This window comes from Mchenga conophoros, linkage group LG23 (genome assembly GCF_057382185.1).
Source record: "Mchenga conophoros isolate Kocher_MC1m ecotype Shallow Benthic linkage group LG23, M_conophoros_male_GT1.1, whole genome shotgun sequence".
Lineage (NCBI taxonomy): Eukaryota > Metazoa > Chordata > Actinopteri > Cichliformes > Cichlidae > Mchenga > Mchenga conophoros.
The window spans coordinates 50,036,101-50,061,530 of NC_140547.1; the positions used below are offsets into that span (position 1 = coordinate 50,036,101).

At 41.3% G+C, this 25,430-nt stretch overlaps 1 protein-coding gene across 1 annotated transcript in view; it reads left to right on the top strand.

The window, feature by feature from the left end:
• Positions 1 to 25,430, top strand: part of LOC146548249 (NACHT, LRR and PYD domains-containing protein 12-like) — a 172,519-nt gene that overhangs the window by 48,029 nt on the left and 99,060 nt on the right. The window contains exons 13-15 of the mRNA XM_085265043.1: positions 1,505 to 1,681; positions 3,789 to 3,965; positions 6,339 to 6,512. Coding sequence (XP_085121169.1) covers positions 1,505 to 1,681; positions 3,789 to 3,965; positions 6,339 to 6,512 — 528 coding nt within the window. The remainder of the gene's footprint in view (positions 1 to 1,504; positions 1,682 to 3,788; positions 3,966 to 6,338; positions 6,513 to 25,430) is intronic.

The window sequence follows — 25,430 nt, forward strand, 5'->3', positions numbered from 1 at the left end:
AGATGCGATCGCTAGTCTGGAGGAACCTGTCTCTAATGTTGGAATTGAAACGGCCGTACGGAGCATGCAGTCTGGAAAATCTGCTGCCCCGACGGGTATCCATCTGATTTTTTCATAAAGTTTTCTGACCGACTGAATTCACTGTTAAAATCAACTTTTGAAGAATCCTTCCTCTCACAGTCGTTGCCTCCAACAATGCATCAAGCAGTGATGTGTTTAATTGTAAAACAGGAAAAAGACCATTTAGATTGTCGTTCATGTCGTTTAATATCTTTGTTCAACACAGACACCAAGATCCTGGCTCAAGTGTTGGCCCGTCGCTTACACAAGTATTTGTCCTCCATTATTTCACCAGACGGGCTTTATTAGGCACTCTTTTTTGAACATTAGAGCTCTATTAAATATCATTTATACCCATGTTAAAGGTGATACATTGGAAACTGTCATTTGGCTTGACGCAGAAAAGGCGTTGGATCGGGTGAGATGGGATTTTTTTTTTTATACGCTTAAAAAATGTGTCTTTAATTTTGTATCTTGGATAAAAGTATTGTATTGCTCCCCTCTAACAGCCGTCCGGACTAACAATAATCTGCCCCCCAGGACAGGGATGCCCTCTGTCTCCTTTTTGCCATTGAACCGCTAGCTGTTGCTCTGAGACAATGTGTTGGTGTTGAGGGAAAACATGGAGGGGGTATCGAACATGAAGTCTCTCTTTATGCCGACGACATGATTTTATTTATTTCCAACCCATCGAACAGCCTCCGCAAACTTTTGGATAGACTTACAATAATAATAATAATAATATGTTTTATTTATAGGCGCCTTTAAGAGCCTCAAGGTCACCTTAATGCATACTTAAGGAATTTGGGACAATTTCTGGATATAAAGTGAATTTTGGGAAGAGCGAGGCAAAGTCTATCTGTACGACAACTGGGGAGTTTTGTGTATTTTAGCCCCTTTTAAACCCAGCTATAACAAGTTTAAGTACTCGGGCATCTGGGTGACAAGAAAACCACAAAGACTTGTATAAAACTATCTTCCTTTATTGTCGAAGCTTAAAGAGGATTTTGGAAAATGTGAGTTTTGCCTCTTTATATTTATGGTGGGAATGCAGAACAAGGAGCAAAGATGAATGTGATGCTGAATCAGCAGAAGACTTGGACTCATTTGATTCCAGCTTTGATATCATTGATTTCAATATGTCCATTTCTGTCACACTTCACCTTTAAAAGTGAAGCCATGTGGTTCCTGGAAGGAAAAACACGACTTTTTCAAGTCTTTGTCCTGTTTTTATGAGAAATGTACGACTTTAATGTGAAACATTCAGAGTTTTTTCTCTTGTTGTGTTTGTTTGAAGCTGCTTCCTGTTGGCTTCAGCTGTTTGGAGTTTCCATTTTCTAAACTTCTACATTCTGAAGCTTCTTCAGCTCTGAACAGATGATGAAACACTGAATGATTTCAAGCACTTTGTCTAATAAACTTACATCTTTCATTCTTTATACAGATTGTGGAACTGTGATTTGTCAGAGATCAGCTGTGATTATCTGGCAGCAGCACTGAAGTCCAACCCCTCCCATCTGAGAGAGCTGGTGCTGAGCGACAACAACAACCTGCAGGATCCAGGAGTGAAGCATCTGTGTGGTTTCCTGGAGAGTCCAGGATGTAAACTTGAAACTCTGAGGTCAGTCAGCATGTTTTAGTTGTGCTGAGATGAATATGATGTGAAAGTTGTGCTGACACTAAACTGCAGACATCAGGCTGATATTATACTGATCCACACTGAGGATCTTCATGGTAAAGTCTGTTTTCTTCTTCTCTGGTTTAGTCCATTGACTGCAGCAGAACAATGTTCACATTTCAAACAGTGATACTCAACGTATGGCCCGCGGCCCACATGCGGCCTGCCCACCTTTCCTGACTCAGAGAGAGGGGACCCTGATTAACTGTGTAGCTTCTTCCTCACAGTTCTAAGTATCAGACACAACAATGAATAATCCACAGCTGACTGTCTTTAGCAGGTCAAAGGTCACGGCACACAGCAGACAGTCAGAAATATTCTAACTCTGATCATTTATCAGTTGTGACACTGTGAGACTTGATCAGAGGTGTGATCATCACAGCAGAGGCCTTTGTGTCAAAGTCACTGAGGATCAAACAGAAACACATGAAGCAGATTTTCCTCTTCTGGCTTTTTATAGCAGATAACCTTCAAAATATTCTGCAGTCGATCAAAAACTGAAGCAAACCATGAAGCAACATGTGAACATGAGCTGATGCTGCTGAAGTGAAGCAAAGTTACAGAGGTTTGATTACAGACACAGCTGAGAGTTTGTAATCTGTCATCATTTTAAAAAGTTTCCATGGAACAGCAGAAATGAGGCTTTACTGTCAGAGGCCGACAGCACTGAACACAACAGCAGACTGGTGGCTAATAAACAGTGAATGATGCAGAAACAGATGTTTGAAGCTGTTCTTGGAGTACACTGAGAGAGAGAGAGCTGTGCAGGCAGGAACAGCCAAAGTCAGAGAGAATTCATGAGCATATTTATCAAACGTGAAGCAGAGTTTGGATCTTCTTTTGCTGCTGCTTCACTCAGTTTTGGTTGGAGACAGATGAAACCTGCAGCTTCAGGATCTGTGAGCTGTCCATTTTCAGCCCCGACGGCGTGTCCGTGTACGTGCCGTCGAGTGAACGATCCACGCTCTGTGTTTCCATCTTTGTGTGTTTAGCTGCTCTCATTTACTGTTTTATCTGTTTGCTGCTTGTTGAAATAGTTTGTGAGCTTTAACCTGAGATTCTGGCAAAATACATTTATATTAAACATCGATTCAGGATTGAATGAATCAACATCGTTTTATTCAAATTAAAACCATTTAAATGGGAACATGAATTTTTTACAGCCGCCTCTAATGCTGGGTAATGTCAGCTGGTCCATGTGCAGCTGGCTGTGAGGCTCAGGGAGCGTCTACAAAGTGCAACACTGAAAGAACATCATCCATAAATATTGAGTAAGAACTGGACTCTCATACAGCGAGACTCAAATGCCTTTAAACATCAGCTTATCCTGCTGATCCAAGTCCAACACTGAGTTTGTAAAAACATGTTTGTCAATCATTTTGTTTGGTTTCTGAGGAAAATGATTCAATAAGTTGCTGCTAATACACAACATTTCATCATATTTCCTCATAACCCTCTTTTGTCTGACCATTTGATCCCATTTGAATTTGCAATAAAGGATCCACAGAGTTTGGTGACAATAATGACAGTAGATGTTTGTGTGAAAGTGCTGGAAGCAAATGAGTGTGTGATGTTCTTTCAGTGTTGCACTTTGTAGACGCTCCCTGAGCACTGGTCTCACAGCCAGCTGCACATAGAGACCAGTGTTGTTAGTCCAGGTCAGAAGATGACTTGTTGGAATGAAAATGAGCTTGTAGTTTGTCTGCTTTAATAATGTGACTGGAAAAAGGTGTTGGACTTCAAATATGTCCATTTCTGTCACACTTCACCTTTAAAAGTGAAGCCATGTGGTTCCTGGAAGGAAAAACACGACTTTTTCAAGTCTTTGTCCTGTTTTTATGAGAAATGTACGACTTTAATGTGAAACATTCAGAGTTTTTTCTCTTGTTGTGTTTGTTTGAAGCTGCTTCCTGTTGGCTTCAGCTGTTTGGAGTTTCCATTTTCTAAACTTCTACATTCTGAACCTTCTTCAGCTCTGAACAGATGATGAAACACTGAATGATTTCAAGCACTTTGTCTAATAAACTTACATCTTTCATTCTTTATACAGATTGGTGGGCTGTGGTTTGTCAGAGATCAGCTGTGATTATCTGGCAGCAGCACTGAAGTCCAACCCCTCCCATCTGAGACAGCTGGTCCTGAGCTTCAACAACAAGCTGCAGGATCCAGGAGTGAAACATCTGTGTGGTTTCCTGGAGAGTCCAGGATGTAAACTTGAAACTCTGGGGTCAGTCAGCATGTTTTAGTTGTGCTGAGATGAATATGATGTGAAAGTTGTGCTGACACTAAACTGCAGACATCAGGCTGATATTATACTGATCCACACTGAGGATCTTCATGGTAAAGTCTGTTTTCTTCTTCTCTGGTTTAGTCCATTGACTGCAGCAGAACAATGTTCACATTTCAAACCTTCAAAGAAGAAGAAAAATCCTCCACTGGAAAATTCACTGTGAAACTCTCAAACTCTTCATTGCACCTTAAAGTCTGTCTGACACTGAAATCCAAAGCAAAATGTGCGTTTGCTTTACAGACAGCAGTCCAACACAAACATACACACATCATCCAAAACACAGTCCAACATCCAAATCTCCTCCACTGCCAGCATGAATGATGGGAAAGAGAAGGAGCAACACTCTGACATTCAGGGTTAGAATGAGTTTCATCAAGCAGACTGTGAAGATCAAAGCTGCATTAGAAAGCTTACATGAATGAATGAGTGGACAGAAGTGGACAGAGATCATCTGAAGCACTTCAAAGGCTTTAAATCAGCACATTTCTCTTTATTCTTTATCAACTCTGTTAGTTTCTCTCAGTTTTCTGTGGAATGAAGCTAACAGCAGGCTAATAAGATGCTGACCAATAGGTTTCTATTAAAGGTTGTAATTTGTATATGAAAAAGTGCTTTGGCTCAGCAGGGATCAGCTTACAGGTAGAATACAGCTGCTGGATGGGATTAGCATGTCATAGCTATCTACCAAACTGCTAACTGGGGGATTTCAGGCCATCTATGGATCATTTTTGCTAACTGTTTATTCAGCTTAGGCTCACAGGGCTGCAGCCTGTGCCCTAGCTGTCATAGGGCAAGAGGCGTGGTCCACCTGCACAGGTGAGCAGTCCATCACAGGGCCAACAGAGAGACAGAGAAGCACTCCCTCACATCCACACCTACAGCCAATGTAGAAGCACCAATGAACCTAAGCAGCATTTCATTGGACTGTGGGAGAACATCCAACCTCCACAGAAAGGCCCAGCTGACCAACAAGCTTCAACCTACAACCTTCTTGCTCTAAGGCACTAGTGCTAACCACTTTTGCCCATTTCAGCCCAAATCCTGCATCTTCCTGTTTCTGACTCCAGGCCAGCTCCACTAACACTTTCTCATCAGACACTGCCACCTAGTGGAGGAAGTCTTAGTTCCATTTGAAGCTTCAGATTACAGTTAGTTCCTTTACAAAGAGGTGGAGGTGGTGGGGCCACAGCACCATCATCACTGAGTGCCATAGGACACTTAACCTTTGTTTCCATATGCTGGGAACTTCCTGTTGTTCCAAGGAGGACTGGAAAATGTGTGAAAATCTCCCAGTCAGTTCCTCACAGCACACTTCAATCATTTCCCTCCCACAGCATCAGGACCAGGGCTTTTTCTCTCTTTGGTCCCACTAAGAGATTTCCACACAAACACCTCATCAGTGGGACTCTCAGAGCTACCAGCCCTTTGCTACAATCACAAAGCTCTTCATTGAAATCAATGATATCAAAGCTGGAATCAAATGAGTCCAAGTCTTCTGCTGATTCAGCATCACATTCATCTTTGCTCCTTGTCCTGCATCCCCACCATGGACTTCATTCCTTTCCAAGCCAGCCTTGAGTGTCCTTTATTCAGCTCATCCTCTGCTTTACTTTTACACCTGATTTTAGCTGCTTTATCTCTCTTTCAACAGGTTTCTGTGCCTCAATCTTTTTCTTCTCTCCCTCATAACAAGACAGCTTGTTCTGCCTGAGAACATGTTGGAGTGATTTACTAATCCAGGGCTGCTTATTGGGGAAAATACTTCCTGTTTCCAAAGTAATCCCCATTTTTCCCAGAAAGAAATGTCAGTAGAAATCGATGATCTAAGTGAGAACATGAGCCTTTAAAAAGTCCCAGTGGGTGCAGTCAAAGCAGTCCCTCAGTCCCAGTATAGAGTCTTTGGTCCAGACTGGAACAGCTGTGTGCCCAGTTTGAGCTCTCTTCAGTGCTGTGACCTGACAGACCCAGAGGGGCCATCACATCACATTTAGAAGCTCCCCTGATGGAGCCACAACACATGTCCAATACTTAGTCTGTCTTGTTGGACCAACTGGAAGAAATGATTCAAGGACTTAGTCACAGAACAGAGATTCAAATCTCCAAAATCCAACTGGCTGCATCAGGACATATAGTCTGAAACTCTGCACAGTTTCCTGTTTGAAGCTGCTTCCTGTTGGCTTCAGCTGTTTGGAGTTTCCATTTTCTAAACTTCTACATTCTGAACCTTCTTCAGCTCTGAACAGATGATGAAACACTGAATGATTTCAAGCACTTTGTCTAATAAACTTACATCTTTCATTCTTTATACAGATTGAGGGACTGTGGTTTGTCAAAGATCAGCTGTGATTATCTGGCAGCAGCACTGAAGTCCAACCCCTCCCATCTGAGAGTGCTGGACCTGTGGGGAAACAACCTGAAGGATCCAGATGTGAAGCAGCTGTCTGATCTTCAGCAGAGTCCAGACTACAGACTGGAGACTCTGGGGTCAGTAGAGTGATGGAGTGAGTGGGTGGTGCTGTCAGCAGTATTGTACTAAACACAGTCAGTATGAAACAAAGATCCAGTGTTTCCTGTAAAGCTGCAGCTTCTCAGTGAAGCTGTGAGAGGAGAACGGTGACAGGCTTCAGGATTGGACACAAACACTTCCTGTTTCTCACCTTTATGGTCACCATAGTAATGGCTGACACGCTCTGATCAAACGCTGTCAACAGCCAATCAGCTCTCTGAACAAAGCAGCACGCAGACCAATGACTGCATTGATTTCCAAGTTTAAAGCAGTGAAGAACACAGTCTGTAGGTGAGGAAGAATTTAGTGAGAGCAGATGTTTGGATGGAATTCCTCCAGTTAACAGCTGGAACCGTCCATCTGGATTGTTGGGCTTGTTGTTGGGGTTCCTACAGAGCTCAGAGTGGACACACCAAGGTTCTTCTAATGAATGAAAGTCCAAACTCAAACTAGGAGGGAAAAACATTTTCAGCAACTTCAATAAAAATCCAAAGATTAGAAAAAGTGAAGCAACAATGAGTCCTAGTACAGTCCCAGCACTGACGTCCCTGCTGCTCTTTATACTGGATGTGCTGCATCACTGACTGACAGCTGATGAAGAGTCTCTGGAAACACTCGTTTATCTCCTCTGCTCTTCCTCCTTCTCTCTGCAGGTGGAGGTGATGATGGTAAACAGGACGGTGTGTGTGCTGAGAGAGGAGCAGCTGTGTCCTGATGATCCAGAGAGGTTGAAGCAGCAGCAGCTTGTGTGTAGAGACGCTCTGACTGGGCCATGTTACTGGGAGGTGGAGAGGAGAGCTTCATCCAGCAGTGACTGACAGAGGAATGAAGTGCAGATGACTGTCAGTGCTGCAGAGTGAACTGCTCTGAGAACAGCTCCACTGTCAGACACAATGTAGAGTCCAGCATCAGCCCTGTGTGTCCCTCTGGATCTGACAGAGGATCATCAGTGTATCTGGACTGCTCTGCTGCTGCTCTGTCCTTCTACAGTCTCTGCACAGTCTCTGTCTCACTCTGGAAAGATTTTACAACTTGTTGTAATTACAGAACGTTAATATAATATTCAAACATGTGATCTTCTCTTTATTTCTGAATCTTTACCAAATAAAGAAAAACCAAACTAACAAACAGAAGCTGTCGTGTCCTTTTTCACCACATCTGTGAATCTTTTCTGTGTTTTTCCTCTTTTCCTCCTTCCTGCAGCTCCATCTTCATCATTCTGTGTCCAGTATATAAGATAAGATAAGATAAGATAAGATAAGATAAGATAAGATAAGATAGAACTTTATCAATCCCTCGGGTGGGTTCCTCTGGGAAATTCGGTTTCCAAAAGCACAGCACCGACAGAAGTTACAGTTACAGAATATTATGTATATACACACACACACACATAAAAATACAGTGACAAATATAAATAAAATTTACGAAGGGGATAAATAGAATAAATAGGAATAAAAATAAAAATACAAGTGAATTGCACATTTCAAGTATTGAGGTCTATTGCACCATTGACTATTTACAAAAGTATTGCACAGGTGAAGAGGCACTACAGCTTAGTTGTTCCCCCCTCCTTTGTCCTCCTGTTTCCCCTCCCTCTCCCCTCCAGAGAGGAGTTAAACAGTCTGATGGCGTGTGGGACAAAGGAGTTTTTAAGTCTGTTAGTTCTTGTCTTGGGGAGAAGCAACCTGTCACATGTGAACATGTCCAAAGCATCTGAGCCTCATGTTACCCGTTTGTGTGAGTTACGCCTGTCGTTGTGTTGTGGTGTATAAATAAGGGGCAGGAGACAGCGCTGGATCTCTGAGTTCTTTACTCTCAATTTCTGCAACATCTGCAATATCTAGAAATGCAAACCTGTGAGCTGTGTGTGTTGTGCGTCTGCTCGGCCACCTCTATCGACTCGACAATAATCGAACAAATTAAATGTTCAAAAATATCAACTTAAGCACTTCAAAGTCAACAAAAAGCTTAAAACAATGAAATAATATTTCACTGACAAAACAACAGCTCATAAGAACGATACACAAAATAATACAGAAACAAACAAATAAAAGTTATTAACCAGGATCCATGTTTTTGTCACAAACACTGAATCAGCTGATTCACTCTTTATGTTTCTGAGTTTGTTTTGTGATTATAGTTCTGGTTTCTGTTTCTGTGTCTTCACTGTGTCCCACGTCTCCTTACTTTGGACTCTGTGTTATATTTCCTGTTTTACTTTGACAGTCCTGTGTTACTGTTTCCTGTCTCGTGGTTGTAATTGGTCCCAGCTGTGTTTCCCTCCTCTCCCGTTCCCTGATTACTAAACTGCGTCCACGCCGCCGGCGCTCCTCTCCACAGCTGGATTCCAGGATTTCAGAGCATCCAGCTGTGGTGAGTGATGGAGACACTTTCTCTGCTCCCTCAGTAATCAGGACAGTTTATTGAACATCAGAGGACATAAAGGACTGTTTTTCACCTGCCCGTTCTGAACCTGGACATTAAAGACTGCTGGCTTCAAGGACATTAATCCCAGTGTCAGCCAGCCAATGACAGCCTGTGTTTTTCAGCTCTTTAGGAGTCAGAAATGAGAAAGACACAGACTGCTAACCTCTCCCTGCAGGAAATAAGCTCCGCCTCTTCCTTTCAACAAATTCCTTTAAGCTTCAGTATTAGACTGTGTAGGCTCAACAATAACAGTGCAGCCTGCTGATAGAGGTGAAGAGGGAGGTAATTTACCCCACACAAGGTGTTCCTGAAAGGGTTCCAGCGTAACACGCTGTCTCAACTTCACTGTGCCAATCTTATCAGGCACCGCCCCTCCTCGCCAACGCTCAACATTGGAAAGCATGGATAAAAACTGTCTACAGTCATCATTGGTGACATCACCTGAGATAGATACAAGCCTCCAATACTCATCCGTATTCTTCATTACATGAATCAACGACTTAATAGCGTTACTGCCAATAATCATGTCGTCACTTTGGCCTGGAATAACCAGCATGGGGATGAGCAGCTTGAAACCATAAAGAGTCACTTCCAAATCACAAACTGCTTTAGGTTGGAACTGGTGACCCCCAGCACCAACAACAACAATGTCATTAGCTGGTTCGAGCTTCAGATCAGGGCAGGACTGTAAAAGCCGCGTAGCAGTAGCCTCACTAATAGAGCACGACATAGAGCCACTGTCGATCATGGCTCTCAGTGAAACTCCGCCCACAGTCCCCACAGTCGTATAAAACAAATTGTCAGATTTCTTAATTCTTTGCGTCATTTGGAAGACAACTGTCGTACCAGGTGGCGAAGTGGAGCACAGAGATTCATACATGGATCCCAGGTCATCGCTGTCGCAAGTGGGAGAGTCACTCAGATGATCCACACTTTCCTCCCTCAAATGTGGATCAACTAGTTTTCCGACCGTCGAGGGGCAGAAGACGACGAGGATCCAGGACAGGCACGCCTGGTGTGGTCATTTGAGTGGCACAGAAAACAGAGTTTGTGATCTCGGCAGTGCATGAAAGCTGTGTGAGACATATCATGACAGACGGAGCAGGGCTTATCATGTAGGCCCTCAATCCTGGAACGTCTGGAGTTAGGCCGCGTGGTCAAACCAGGCTGAAAGGATCTTTGCAGAAGAACCTTCTCAAGCATGCCTATGAGCCGCTCCAAAGTAGCTGAATCTGTCGACTGTGGCTGAATGTGCTTCTCTGTTGGCTGGACAGGCAACGCTGTTGATATCTGCTGCGCATTCACTGCAACTCTCTCGGCTGTCGTGCTGCTTGAGTTCAACGTTCCTCCAGAGTGGGACTCACACAGGATTTCCTGGACCTCATTGGCTGTCCATTTATCAATTGTCTTTGATCTAAAGATCATGGCAAGCTCAGGGGAGGGACAGTTTTTGATGAACATTCGGGTGACCTCAGTGCTGGGGCTACCCAATGCCTGTCCTCGTTCCTTCAGGCGCTCAACAGCAAGATCAACAGCACGGTGCAGCCTAAGCCAGTAATCGAATGCACTTTCGCCTTTCTCTGGGAGAGTGGTGTAGAAGTCTGCCAGTGGAAGAGGTGAGCACTGAGCAGAGTCAAAGTGTCTCCTCAGGATTCCAAAAATAGCCTCAGGATCACGTGTGACATCTACGACACTGTTTCTAATGCCAACCTGGACCACATCCTTAGCCTTGCCTCTCAAATGAACAAGAATCTCCTCAGCCTGTTCTTCAGGTCTCAGACTCCCCAGCTTTATAAAGGCTCTCATCAGATCCTCCCACTCTCTCACAGAAATGAGATCAGAACCATCCCCTCTGAAGCATGGTGGGTCCTTAAGCTTCCTGTGGGACACAAACTGCACCGGCGCAGCATCAACAGCAGATGTAGATGACACAGCATGGAAAGGTGTGGCCGTGGGTGCAGGTAAGGGGGTACTAGCAGACGGGCTGAGCTGGGTTAAGATACTCTGCGCTACTCTCTGACCAACCAGTTGGATCACATCCCCCATCTGACTCACAATCTCCGTGGCAATAGTATCTGGGTTAGGAGAAGGTGAACTGTTGTTCTGAGACGTGTGTGACACAGGGCTAGGGGGGGGGACAACAACCCCTTCACTGGACTGGGGCCCTGGGATCCCCTGACTATCCCCCCTAACAAAACCACGCCCACTAACAGGAGTGTCATAACGCAAACGCAAAGGGGAACATAACAACCCCCTACCCCTACCAACAACATTAGGAGTACTCGATCCCTCCTCTGTGATGTCCATCACAACAACTAGAATAGAACAAAAATGCTATATATGCTCCTTTTTTTTTTTTTTTTTTAAATGTGTCAGAAAGAACAACAATGAATCACAAACGTGCAGCGCTGAAACTGGCCCACGTTGCTGAGAGGAGTCCACCGTCCAAACACTCGATTGACGGCTCACGGCACCAATGTAACCCCTGGTCAGCTTCTCTTTCCAGCGCTGTGTGAATAAAACTCTCCGGACTCGAAGTGGGTAGAGCTCAGGCGTGATTTATTCCCCAATGAAATAATTAACATTGTGAAGACATTTAAAAATAAAAAGTCCACTGACTGTTTTGGTATTGACATGATATTAGTTAAAAGTATTATAGAATATATAGTGCAACCTTTCGCATACATTTGTAATCTGTCCTTTCAAACTGGTGTGTTTCCCTCACAAATGAAAATAGCAAAAGTTATTCCAATCCATAAAAACGGAGAGAGATGTCAGTTTACCAATTACAGGCCAATATCACTACTCCCACAGTTCTCAAAAATTTTAGAAAAGTTATTTGTTAATAGACTTGATAAATATATTGAGAAGCATAATCTCCTAAGTGATAACCAATATGGCTTTAGAGTGAAAAGGTCCACTTCGATGGCAGTGATGGAACTTGTTGAAGGGATATCTAATGCTATAGATAATAAGGAATATATTGTTGGTGTTTTTATAGACTTAAAAAAGGCATTTGATACAATTGCTCATTCTATATTAATGAATAAACTAGAGAGATATGGCATAAGAGGGATAGCATACAAGTGGATGAAAAGTTACCTGGATGAAAGATATCAATATGTCAAATTCAATAATGTAAAATCTAAGCAGTTGAAGGTAACTTGTGGTGTTCCTCAGGGCTCTGTGCTGGGCCCTAAATTATTTATATTATATATAAATGACATATGTAGTGTTTCCAAACTGTTAAAATGTGTATTGTTTGCTGATGATACCACTCTGTACTGCTCAGGTAAAAACCTAGAACAGCTTCTGACTACAGCGGAAAAGGAGTTAAATATATTAAAAAACTGGTTTGATGTAAATAAGTTATCATTAAATATAAAGAAAACAAAATTGATTATTTTTGGCACTAGACAAATGAAAAATGTATCTAAAATCAGGGTTAATGGAATTGAAATTGAAAGAGTGAACGAAAATAAATTTCTTGGAGTGATGATTGATGATAAGCTGAGTTGGAAGTCTCATATAAACCACGTGAAAACAAAAATGTCAAAAACCATTGCTATTCTCTATAAAACAAAGCATGTCCTGAACAAAAAATCATTATACACACTTTATTGTACTCTGTTGCTTCCATATATGACTTACTGTCTGGAGATATGGGCTAATGCATATAAAACAAACACTCTTCATATTTTCAAGTTACAAAAAAGAGCTATAAGAATTATAAACCAATTAAACTATATAGAACCAACTAACATTTTGTTTGTTAATCTGAATACCCTGAAATTTTATGATTTAGTTGAATATAAAATGGCACAGATAATGTATAAAGCACAAAATAACTTGCTTTGCCCCAGTACTCAGAAGCTGTTCAAAGTCAGAGAGAGTCAATATGACTTAAGGGGAACAGATTTCTAATAAGGACAAACATAAAGCAGAGATGTGTTTCTGTTAGAGGAGTTAACCTGTGGAATAGTTCTGACAGTGATTTAAAAAGGTGTAATTCATTTTCCTTGTTTAAAAATATGTTTAAAAATAGAGTATTAGAAAAATATATATATTGATGTCGTTACTTATCTAAGGTGGAAAGTTGTTTTTGTTTGTTTGTTTGTTTTGTTTTTGCTTTGTTTTATTATTTGCTTCGAGCCCTGTGTACAGGAGCTGCATGCAAAAAGATCTTTTGTTAAAAGGGTTGGCGTAATAAGCAAATGCTTCAGCCAATACCTTTTGATTAGCCTTGTCTCATGCTTTCTTTGTGGTAGATCTTTGTTCTGTCTTCACTGAGATATTTGAATGCTAATCAATAAAAATCAATCAAATCAAATCAAACCAATAACAGCCTGTGTTTTTCAGCTCTTTAGGAGTCAGAAATGAGAAAGACACAGACTGCTAACCTCTCCCTGCAGGGAATAAGCTCCGCCTCTTCCTGTCCTGTATATGAGTGATTTGATTCTGACATGAGACACAATGAGTTTCCTGTTTATTGTGACTTAAAGCGAGCAGCAAAGACACTAAACTGTGTGTTTCCAGCTGAAGCTGCTTTTTGTGTTGCTCCCACAATCCTGTCTGAAACAGTCAGTGAGGAAAACTCAATGTGACTTCAGAGTGACAGAGGTAAGCGACTCATGTTGTAACTGACGTCAGACGCGGAGATTTTGGCGGAAAATTAAAGTGAATGGTAGTTTAGAATTGAACAAATTCCTTTAAGCTTCAGTATTACCAAATACACTTATCAATAGTCTTCTAACTAACAACATTTGTCTAAATCATCTCCAACACCCTGGAGAACAACGGGGAGAGTTTAGAGGCTCTCCAAGATTACATTGATCAGTGCTTCCAGGATCTTGTGATGAAGAAGGCTCAGAGTGCAAAACCTTCATCAAAACCCACCTGAAGCTGCTGGAGGACACGGTGAAGAACATCGCCTTTGATAGAGTGCATCGCATCGGCCCCATGCGGGCTGCGACCAGGAGACCACGTCCTACTGTGGCCAAGTTCGGCCACTTCAAACAAAAGGAACAGGTGGAAAGTCTCCGTGTCCATCGGTGTTTCTCCACGTCTCTCTGCCTTCTTCGTGTCATCTCTGTGTTTCCCTGCTGCCCTCATGTTTTCTGCTTTGTCTGTTAGTTTGTCCCAGTTTAGGTTGATGTTCACTTCTTCCCTCACCTTTGTTATTTTCACTGTAAATAAATCTCCACTCGCATCTCCACCGCCGTCTGCATCTTGGTCCTCATTCACTCCACCACACGACTGCTGCCCCAGCCGTGACAACTTTTGATGTTTCCTCTACATTTACCTTTAAAAATGATTTACTTTGCCTTGTTTGGTATCATTTGGTATCAGATGGCTGACTTCTAAATGGCCACCATGGTCACCACCCAACTTGAGGAGTTTGCCCCCTCACATATACTAATGTGCCTATGCCTACATTCCTATGTTATTACAGTGTATCCATATAACTGGCCCACCCTGTACAGTTATGCTTTCATGTTGACATACTGTATTAACACAATTCAGGGAGGATTCTAGGATCAGTGCTTCGGGGGGCTGAGCACCCAGAGAGCTGCCCAGCCAGCCAAGATACACTTTACTCGTCACAATGAGACTTCTTCCCCGTCTCTGTCCCTGCATCCTCCCTGTCCTCATGTCGTCTGTTGTCTTCGCCTCCTTTATCAGTCATCATAATTTTACCGTCTCTGTGCAAGTCTGCAAATTTCTTTATTAAATCAAAAGATTATTAAATCCATCAAGTCTCTCTGTGCCTGGGTCCTCGTCACAAAACATGCCATCACTGTTTTGTACTTTTTAACAATTTAATCCCACATTTGTGAAAGAAAAGCAAAACATTTTTTTGAAAAGTCTGTAACAAAACCATCAATTCTGATCAAGGTTATTTAAATGCTGCAAAAGAAGAATGGATTGGAATAAAAAAAATACATATCCTAACCTTAATTACTGGAGGAGAATAATGAATGATGCTCACAGTGAGTAAGAAGTAAACTGAGTGTATATTTTGGACAGAGATTCACTTTTAATGTGTTTGTATAATATAATACAGATACATAAAAACACTCCTGAAACAGAATAAATTATTACAAATAAATTATTACAAAATATTAAAAAATATTATGGATACTTTTGTTAAAATGTTACCTCTCACCACCTAGGTCTGGGTGCAGTCCCCCCCTCCAGGGGCAAGGGTACCTAGACCCGGTTTGTAGAGTACGCTTGGGGAGTGTGATCGTGTGTACAGCGTCTCTTTATGTCTGTCTCCACGTTGGTTGAGTGTGGAGTAAGTGCATATGAGAGCATGAGGGTGGGAATGGATGTTTGTATCTGTGTGTGCCTGTATGTCTGTGTCTATATGTCAGGTTGGGTGTCAGGCGCCACCTCTCTGGGGACATCTTAGGCCCTCCAAGGTTTGGAGGCCTATCTCCCCCCACCACCACTTCCCCTGCCAGTGGCGGACTCCCTCAGACATCGGTGCGTTGGTGGTTCTTTGTGTCTGGGGATGGGCGTCCAGGTACACACCGGCTCACTCCTTGGCGGCCGCTTATCGGGGCCTGGAGCCTGGGGCTCGCTCGGGCCACTTCGGAGGTGGGGTGCCCCCGACCTCTCGGCCTGGGGCTCGGTCACTCAGGCGCAGCTGGCTGCCGGCGGAGCTCACGGGCGCGTCACTGCAACCCCCCCTGGCTTCTGCTCCGCGGCTGCTGAGTGAGCCCTCATCTGGGACTCTCCTCAGCTCTTTCTGGGACAGTGGCGCGGCTGCCCCTCTGTTGGTCTTCCTTGGTCTCTTGTGTTCTGGGGGCCTCTGGATGTCTGGAGTTTTGATCTCCTCCATACCTGCTTCATGCCCTGGAGGACGGGGCTGTGGCCCCCCCACACTCCCTAGCAGATCATTACATGAAGGAACCTTTTAAAAAAACAAGCGCGTCCATGCTCACAGGTGTACACACGGGTGATCACACCCACAAACTACACCCTTTTTGGCTCCTACCTCAAAGCACACTGTGTTCTGTTGATCTTATGTGCTGCACAATAATGTTTAATATTTAGTATTTACTGTCATATTCCCATATATCATTGTGATGTTGTTTATTCTATTACTCTTGTTCTCTTCTGCTTGTTTTCTTTTTTCTTTCTCAGCAGGTGGTCCAGGTGATTGATAGATGCATTTTTTTTCTTCTGCTCATTCTGTTGGTTTATGTTTTTTGCCCTTCTCCCCCGTCCCTCTTCTCAGCTGTTTCTCTTTCCCTCTTTCTTTCTCCCCTTCTTTCCTCCAGTCAAGTCTGTCCCGTATTCAGTAAGTGAAAATAAAATAAACAATAAAAGGTGAATCAAATGGACCATTACGGCAAGGCTGGGATGGTCAATTTGGTAAAGTAAATCCATTGGGCATCTTTCTTTGCCTTTAGACAATAATTCTGATGCAAAAGAGCCAAACGGGACAGGCCAAAAAAAAAAAAAAGTTACCTCTCAACCAAGTTCTGCCTTTTATATTTTTAGTAGTGTGTCACACAAACAGGAAATATTGTCAAAAAAAAAGTAAGTAAGTACTGAAGCACCCCCAAAATGAATCAAAGCACCCCAAAAATGAACCAAAGCACCCTAAAATGGACTAAAATCGCCCCTGTTAACAAATAATAGCCCAACAGTCACTTTTATGCTTACTGTAGCTGTTAGCTAAAAACACTAATTTAGCTTAGTTTGCCATGAATTCAGCTTTGACAGACATGATCGACTGTTTCCAGTAGAATTCCTCGTTGTCATCTTGTTCCCTCTCAGAGCCCCGTATGCTTGCAGAGACCCCTACAGTAGGGAAATGTGCCAAAGAACGTCCAAAACATTGCATTTTAGGTTTATTTATGCCTTACACACAATCCCAACTCTTTAGCTAACTTAACAACTTTGGCTAAAGTCTATAGTTAGTCTTACTCGTTTGTACAACATTTCTGGATCGCCACTGTTTGAAATGATATGACATATGACTCTCACTGAAACAGCAAACTTTGTAGAAAACACAACACTTCTGATTCTCTATCTAGCTGTTTGCTCACAGCTGTAGATTACATTATAAGTGGTTGTTCACTCTTGTCAATAATTACATTTCTAAATTCTATTTGTGCAGTTACATGTAAACAAAGTCCAATATTGTATCTAAATGATTGTGTTATGGTGGGACAGTTTCCAATTTTGTTGTATTATTGTACTAGGTGATAGGTTTGTAGCTTGAACCCATCCGCTGGAACGTTGAGGACAATATAATTACACTGCAAAGCAAGACACAAGTAGGCAAAGTTCTTCATGTTTCTCGGGAGAGACCGGACAAACGCCGTTCCTTCGCTTGACCCCAGTTGCTCTCGCCCGCTCTCCCGTACCACTGTTCTTTTATTGAGGTTACATGAATATGCATAGGTTCATTAACATATGACGTCTACATACACACAAAGAGTACCTTGCCTGTGTGTGTGTGTGTGTGTGTGTGTGTGTGTGTGTGTGTGTGTGTGTGTGTGTGTGTGTGTGTGTTTTGTGTGAGGTCAAGATGTGACCCTGTGAAGATTCCCCAAAGCTGGTGCCAGGAGTTAGCAAGTCCATCTGAACAAAAGGCTCTTACACTCAAACAGATATACGTGTGTTTGCTATACCATAAATCAATAAGAAAAGATTACCTCTCCTAGGGAGTGTGATCTATGCCAGGACACTCTGTGTAGAGGAATGAACGCACTCCCCTCTTCATGCTACACAGAGTTGTTACAGACCTCTTTAGGATGAGACATTCTTTCAATCTACAATTGATTATACACTTCTAAGCATATATGAGTAAATATTTCTAAGCATAAATGACAATCAACAATACAAAATCTAACACTAGGTATGACTGTGCAAGAGTTATCTTATCTTCCTTGCTTGCACCACACTCTTTGCAGAAATGGTGCACAGCAGCACTGCATCATGTTATTGTGTTGTATAATATACCAGAACTAATACAAAGCAATATCCATGTACACTATAGGTCCATGCCAATGTGCCCAAATGGGACCTCCATAAATGGTAAGGGGCGCAAAGGCACTTTAAGACCAGTGGGCACACCATCGGTGCACATCCGCTCGGATGCTTTTTTCTATTCATTTATTTCCCTGTTTATTTATCGATGCACAAAAGCAATTATCTCAGAGACACCATCCTCTTAACAGAGACTCAAATCAGGAACCTGCAGATTATTAGTCAGCAGCTTTAACTTCCTGTCTTTGTCTCACTAAACCTTCCACGTGGAAACTTGAGCTGCCCACTCAAGCACAGTAGGCTTTAACTGGCTCTGCTCAAGTCACTTCAGTATCTGAGAAACTGTCTCGATGCATGCCAAAGAACACTTTGACAATACGCTTGTGTTGAGTCAAATCCACCACAAGCATATTCTATGGCAGTTTAATTCCACTCCACATAAAAATAGTCACGTATTATTTCCCCCCACCACACTTCCTGCCAGTAGCTGGTGCCCCCACCCACAGTGCATTAGTGGTTCTCTGTGTTTAGTGGCTCACTCTGGGCGGCTGCTCGGTGGGGCCCGGCCCCCTGGCTCTGTTGGGCCTGTGCTGCGGGTGGGGTGTCCTCAGGTCTCGGCCCTCTGGGCCCATTTACTGCTCAGTAACATTTAATATCTATTATTTACTACTACTTACTAGCCTACTTACTGCATATTATTGGTTGTTGCTGTGGGTTCCCCACTGTGTTGGTTTTTCCTTGTGTTTTTCAGCAGATGATGAAATAGATTTTCAGTATGTTTTCTCTCTTCCTCTCCATCTATTTCTCTTCTTCTCTATTTTTCCCTCTTCTTCTGTTAACTTTCTCCCCAGCTTATCTTTTTTCTTCTTTCCTGACCCCCGTTCTGATTCTAATGACTCAAAATAAAGTAAAATCATCATCAAATATGACTATCAAGTGGACCAGTATAGCAAAAACCATAATGGTGGCAGAGGCCACAGAGCCAAGTGGCAGGATTTTCAACGTTCAAACCAGATAAAAAACAGAAATTAAATGGTGTTAAAAGCCATGAATTAAGGCAATTCATTCACAACATCATTACAAGTTTTACTGGACGTTAATATTTTTCTCTTTTTTCAGTGCAAAACAAACTAACAGTACACATGATGCTGGCAAGTTAAAATGTCAGTGTCTTTTATAGATAGCATGTCTAGCATCATAGTTTTATAGATCACGTAGTCAGGATAAAAACTCCATCTCTGATTATTATTGTACATGACTGTGACATGCAGTGGCCTCAGCATCATGATGAAGGCGACCGGAGGAGATAGTTTGGTAGACATCGATGTTTTGCCGATGAAGGCTCATGTAGCGGTCCTCTTTGTCCTAAACAACAATTTACACTGTCATTTACATTTAATTAAAGTGCAGCTTAAAACACAGACATAATGCACTGCAGCCTCGGCACAATTAAGTGTAAAACAGAACTATGGAAAACTCACAAACATCTGGCGAGTTTCAGATCCTGTTAAGTTAGTTAGACCTGATCTGTTTTCTCTGTTAGGATAAAAACATCAGAGGTCATGGGGTGAAAAATACCTCAAAAACAAGACTAGCTATGTCTACAACTAATGTGTGGTGTTTGAAAAGAACCTATGAGATACTTTGAACACCACAGTGGCTGCTGTATGCAGTAATGTGCTCAAGTGATTTCAAAGGGTCATTTCATGAGTTTAAGTGCGTCAGTAAAAGTTTTCACCTGCGAGGATTTCTCCTCAGGCTGTAACCACAGGTTATCACAGCCACACTGATGAGTGAAGCAGCAGCAGAAATGATGGGAACTGTAGCCATGAACTTCATGCCAGAAGAATCTCCATCGTCTGTTGAATGTTGCCACACACACAAAAAAACTTCATTTTGAAAACATGAAAAGTCACGAAATTTGCATTAACCTGTTATATTAAAGTGGAAAACATGTTTATCTTTTCATTACATTAGAGTTACAATTGCATCATTCAAACATTTCACTGATGAAATAACAACAAAGTTGTGATTGGAGCAGTTTTATAATGAAATTTTAAACAAATTAGCCAGAAGAAGAGCTTAAAAACATTCCAGATGTTCATCTCCTGACTGAAACCTTTCATTAATCCGCTGCAGGTGGGAATGACGACCTCAAACCATGTATGACAGAAAAGAAAGTGTTAACGCAGTTCCAAACATCCACCTTGAATCTGCGGTGTGGGTATAAATAGAAAATGTTTTTACCTCTCACAGTCACACTGAGATGGAGAACATACAATCCACCACGAAATCCACACTCACAGGTGTAGTTCCCACTGTCTTCAGATGTTAAGTTGAGCAGGTGGAGAAACACAGTCTCATTTTCTTTGATCAGTGTGAACCTGGAGTCACAGCCATGAATAAAGCCTCGGTCGTAACGATAGAGCAGACGACGCTGTTCTCCTCGGCTCCTCTCTGTGCTGATCTCACACAGTATCATCACAGTAATATTCAGAGTTGTTTTGCTGCATATTTGAGTGGAATCGGGTTTCTTTCCAATTGTCTTCACAAGAGTCTCTATAAATTGTTCCAGTTAAAATGAAACAAAATCGGGATTATAGTTTCTATATATTTGTTGTTGTGGGAAAATCAATCACATATATTATTTCACTAACCTAACTAAAGCTTTCTTCTTAAACACCTGGCTTTACAGCTTTTCTTTTTTAATTATATATATTTACCTTCACTGCTAAAAACCACAAGCAGAAGCAGGAGAAAGCAGAGTTTCCGTGCAGTCATGCTGGTGAGGAAGTAACTGTGGCTGACAGTGTGAGGTAGACTATAGTGAAAGCAGGAAGACTTGCACCCTCCTTATTTCACCTCTTGTGTCTACACTGAAACTTTTACTATGTCTAAAATAGAAGTGCATAAAAGTGGAAGGACAGTAGAAGGTAAACCACCAACATTGTTTAAGCCAGACTGATCTCTCTGTTTATCTGGATGGACATTGTGTTCAAATTATGATGAGATGTTTGTTCAAAAACAAAACTAGTCTGATACAAAGAGTCATGTTTGCCACAGTTTATTGTGTTTGTATTGTATTAAATCTGAGAGCCTGAGTTGGAGTATTATGACTGAATGGTCTCCCTTACTGGGAAACAACTATCCAGTGTGAAAAGATGGACGTTTATTATAATATATGAATATTATTATATTAGTATGTCACCTAAAGTTTTATATACTTTAAAATGTTTCATAGAGCTTTATTATCCACTCCCACAGTTCCTGCGCTTCTTGCTGAGCGTGTCTTGTTGTCGTGTTGATGGTTCACTGAGATGAGAGTCTGGTAGGAATCACTGCTGCTGAAGGTTTGTATAGGGCTGATCTGGCTCATCGTCATCCTTTAGAAAAGTGAAATATTTTAGGTATTAATCAAGTTCAACCCGGTCTACCCACACACTCTATTGATCTTTAAATCTCTCCATCTGTTGCCTGGATTATTTAATGTTTCTGCTCATTTCTGTAAGAGCTTCTTCACAAAATAAAGGACACTGAAGTTGGCACTAATAGTATTATAACAATAATCTGTAATTATCTATATAAGTAACATCCTAAAACATAAATGTACATGTTTTACCAAGTCTGCCAGAGCTCATATTATATTTTTACATGCTGTAGTGCCATTTTTGGGAGCATTTCAAGTTGATATACATCAATACAACCATTATAGCCCAAATTCTAATAATATGTCTGCATTAAGTGCACAGTAATTACATAAATTGCAAAAAAAATGCAATAAACTACCAAAAAATTGAAAATCGTTTTTGTTTTTGAACATATATTTCTAGTTAGAGAAATTTAAGAGGCTTATCTCTCAAAACTGTAAATACAAAATAGTTGCACAAAATAGTTTCCCACCACAGGAAATTTATTTTGAGTGTCTTCATAGTTTTATTTCTGAAATACACCAATTTTTATATAATGCAGGAAAAACAAAAATAAATATTATAATGCAAAATTAATCATCAAAATAAACTATTTCCAGCAGTGCAATTTGAGTTCTAAGCATCCCAGAAACGACACAGAAAGTCATAAAGTCAAACATAACTTTTAAAAACACCAGTATAGGCTCATAAGGCCCTGATGGTAAAAAACTACATTTCTGCAAACTTTTAACTAGCTGCTGTAGATCGTAGCAATAAATTGCTCACCAAACCGTTGGGATTTTCAGGTACAGACACTCCAGATGTTCCTGACCTTAAGCAGCCACGTTGATAAGAGAGGATGTCAGCATTAGTGTAACACTATTCACATTCAAACAGAGAAAAATCAAGTCAGAACATCTACATTTATATTATCTTCTCTCTTAATAATGATAATTATTTTTGGAAGGATAAAAAGTGTTCATTCTAGACATGATGTTTAACATACACCGAATTCTCATTTATTGAAATGTGATGTTTCCTTTTACTTTCTCTACATCTATATCATCTTTGAATTACTGCAGCAAAAATAGTCTCACCCATTACTTTTCCTCCAGTAGATAAATCCCACGATAACTCCAGTTATAAAGATGATCACAACACCGGGCAGATAAACGGAAAAAGATTTGTCTGCTGAAGTGTGGGCCTCGTTTGTGTCTAAATCATTGAAAAGATGCATTTGTCAGTAAAATCATTTACTTTCATTTCCTGGAAATCAAAACACAAATCAAACACAGTTTACGTCTACTGAAACTCTGAGTGAAGTAATGAAACCCCAGTTTTATAACCACAGAGCTTTAAATATTGTCACTGTGCTCTTTTCTTTTGTCTTCTTCTTCTTCTTTTGCATCTTTTCTGAATATTACTATGAACTGAAATTGGTCCAACTGCTTATATACATTCACTGGCCACTTTATGAGGTATACTTGTTCAGGGTGTAACACAAATATTTCAGTGTTCATTTCATTTGTCAATCACATGTCAGCTTCATCTTCCTGGTTAAATAAAGGTTAATAAAATAATAAAATGTCAGCAAATCAATGCTCAAACAGAGCAACATGGCACATGTTACTGGTCCCAGTGCTTCACAAACTGCTGATCTGCTGGGATTTTCCCACACAATCATCTCTGTTCACAGACAATGGTCTGAAAAATAGAAAATATCCAGTGAGCTGTGATTCTCTGGGTAAAAATGCTGTTTACACATCAAACCTTGAGGCAGAGCGGACCACACTGGATATCACTGCTGTCCTCTAACAACAGCAAGCTGAGGCTACAGTTTGCAAGTCTGGACAACAGAAGACTAAAAAAACGATGCCTTGCCCGATGAGTTGATTTCTAACAGTTCAGACTGCTGGTGGTGTAATGCTCTGTGGGGGATTTTCTTTGCAAACTTTGGACCCTGTAGTAACCACTGAGCATCATTTAAACACCACAGCCTGCCTGAAGGTTGTTGCTGACCACATTCATGTCTTTATGCCCAAAAAATACCCATCGTCTGATGGCTGCTTCCAGCAGGATACCACACCATGTCACGGCGCTCAAATCATGTACGGCCTGCGCAGTCACCAGATCTCAATCCAGCAGAGCACCTTTGGGATGTGGTGGAACAGAAAGTTTGCTTCAAGTAAGAGCAGCTGACGAATCTGCAGCAACTGTGTGATGATGTAATTTCAATATGTCTTGAGAATCTTTGAGGAATGTTTTTAGCGCCTTGTTGTGCCACAAAAAATGAAGACATGTTTGATGGCTGAAGGTGGTCCAACTCGGTTCAAAGATGTACCTGATAAATGAGTCAGTGAGAGTATTTAAACTGCTGTAAGTGAAAATAAGAAGAAAAGAAATGAACAAATTACAAGAATAAAAAACACATAAGCAGGTCAATACAATGCTGACACAGTGCTGAATAACTGTGTCAAATAAAGAAACCAAAATGCATTTACCTTCCACAGTGACACTGATATGGACAATATATGTCCCTTCAGTGTTTGTACACTCACAGGTGAAGTTCCCACTATCAGCTGGTGTTAAACTGGTCAGCTCCAGAAAGGCAGTCTGATTTTCTTTTGTTATTGAGAACCTGGGGTCACATTCCTGAGTAACGTTCTCTCCGTGTCGATACAGCAGATGACACTCTCCTCCTGTGTCCCTCTGTCTTTTGATCTTACAGATAATCAAAACAATAGTAGTCTGACTTTCCTTGTTGCAAATCCGAGTGACATCGTGTTCTCTCCTGACTGTCTTCACAACAGTCTCTGTAAACAGGGACAGCAAAATACGGTAAATACAAGATTCAGCCTGTGTCAGAGAGGACTTTAGTTTCTATATTTTGTGAATGTTAAACCATCTTTTTAATCCCATAATAATGTGTTTAGTTTAAACTAAAAGCAAGGAGGTTATAAATTTAAAAATATTAATAATGCATAATGAAAATAGTTTCCTTGTATTACCTTCAGCATCATGGGACACAGCTAGTGGTAACAGCAAAATCAAGCAAAGTTTTGATACGTCCATGCTTGTTAACATGTCTATGAGCCACCGACAGTGAAGAGGAAGATGTGCGGAAAGAAACAAGCTGAAGCTTTCCTGGCTAAGCAGACGTCAGACTGTTGCCCTTCACGGGGCAAGTGTGAAATGATGTAAAAAGGAAGTGTACTGACAGGACTTTCATATTAAAAGGCTGTAAAGTTGAAACACTGTGCGAGCTCCCACACAAAAAGAAAACAGGCTAATTTTTCTTTATCACAGAGGAATTATTACACTGCTAACTGTCATGTTCGCTGAAGCTGAAGGATGGATAATATTGTAAAAGTAACAACAAAACTACCATTTATCATAACATTATAAGCATTTTAAACTAAAATAGCGTGTTACGTCATCAAACCGCTTCATCCAATCACTCAGATACTTACAAAGTTTTGACTGCATTACCTTTAAAATTTGTACGAAGATGAGCATAAAATGAATAAAACTGACATGCTTGCATTTGTTGTGTAGTGCAACAGGTGTATGTGGCTGAGGGATTCCCATGATGCAATGCGTATTTCTTCTTCAGTCACCTTTCCTACTCACTGTGTGTTAATGCAGCTCTCTGCATTGAATCATACCTGTTATTAACCTCTGTCTCTCTTCCACAGCGTGTCTTTATCCTGTCTTCCTTCTCTCATCCCAACCAGTCGCAGCAGATGGCCCCGCCCCTCCCTGAGTCTGGTTCTGCTGGAGGTTTCTTCCTGTTAAAAGGGGGATTTTCCTTCCCACTGTCTCCAGACTGCTCACTCATAGGGAGTCATATGATTGTTGGGCTTTTTCTCTGTATGTATTATTGTAGGGTCTGCCTTATAATATTGTTGTGATTTGTCGCTGAGAAAATAAAATTGAATTGAAAATTGAATTGTGAAGGCCACACCAGAAGCCACACAATTGGGAAGTCAGTAACGTCAGACACCAGCATCTTTATTTTAATTTTAATGCACATTTCCACAAACATAAATAACG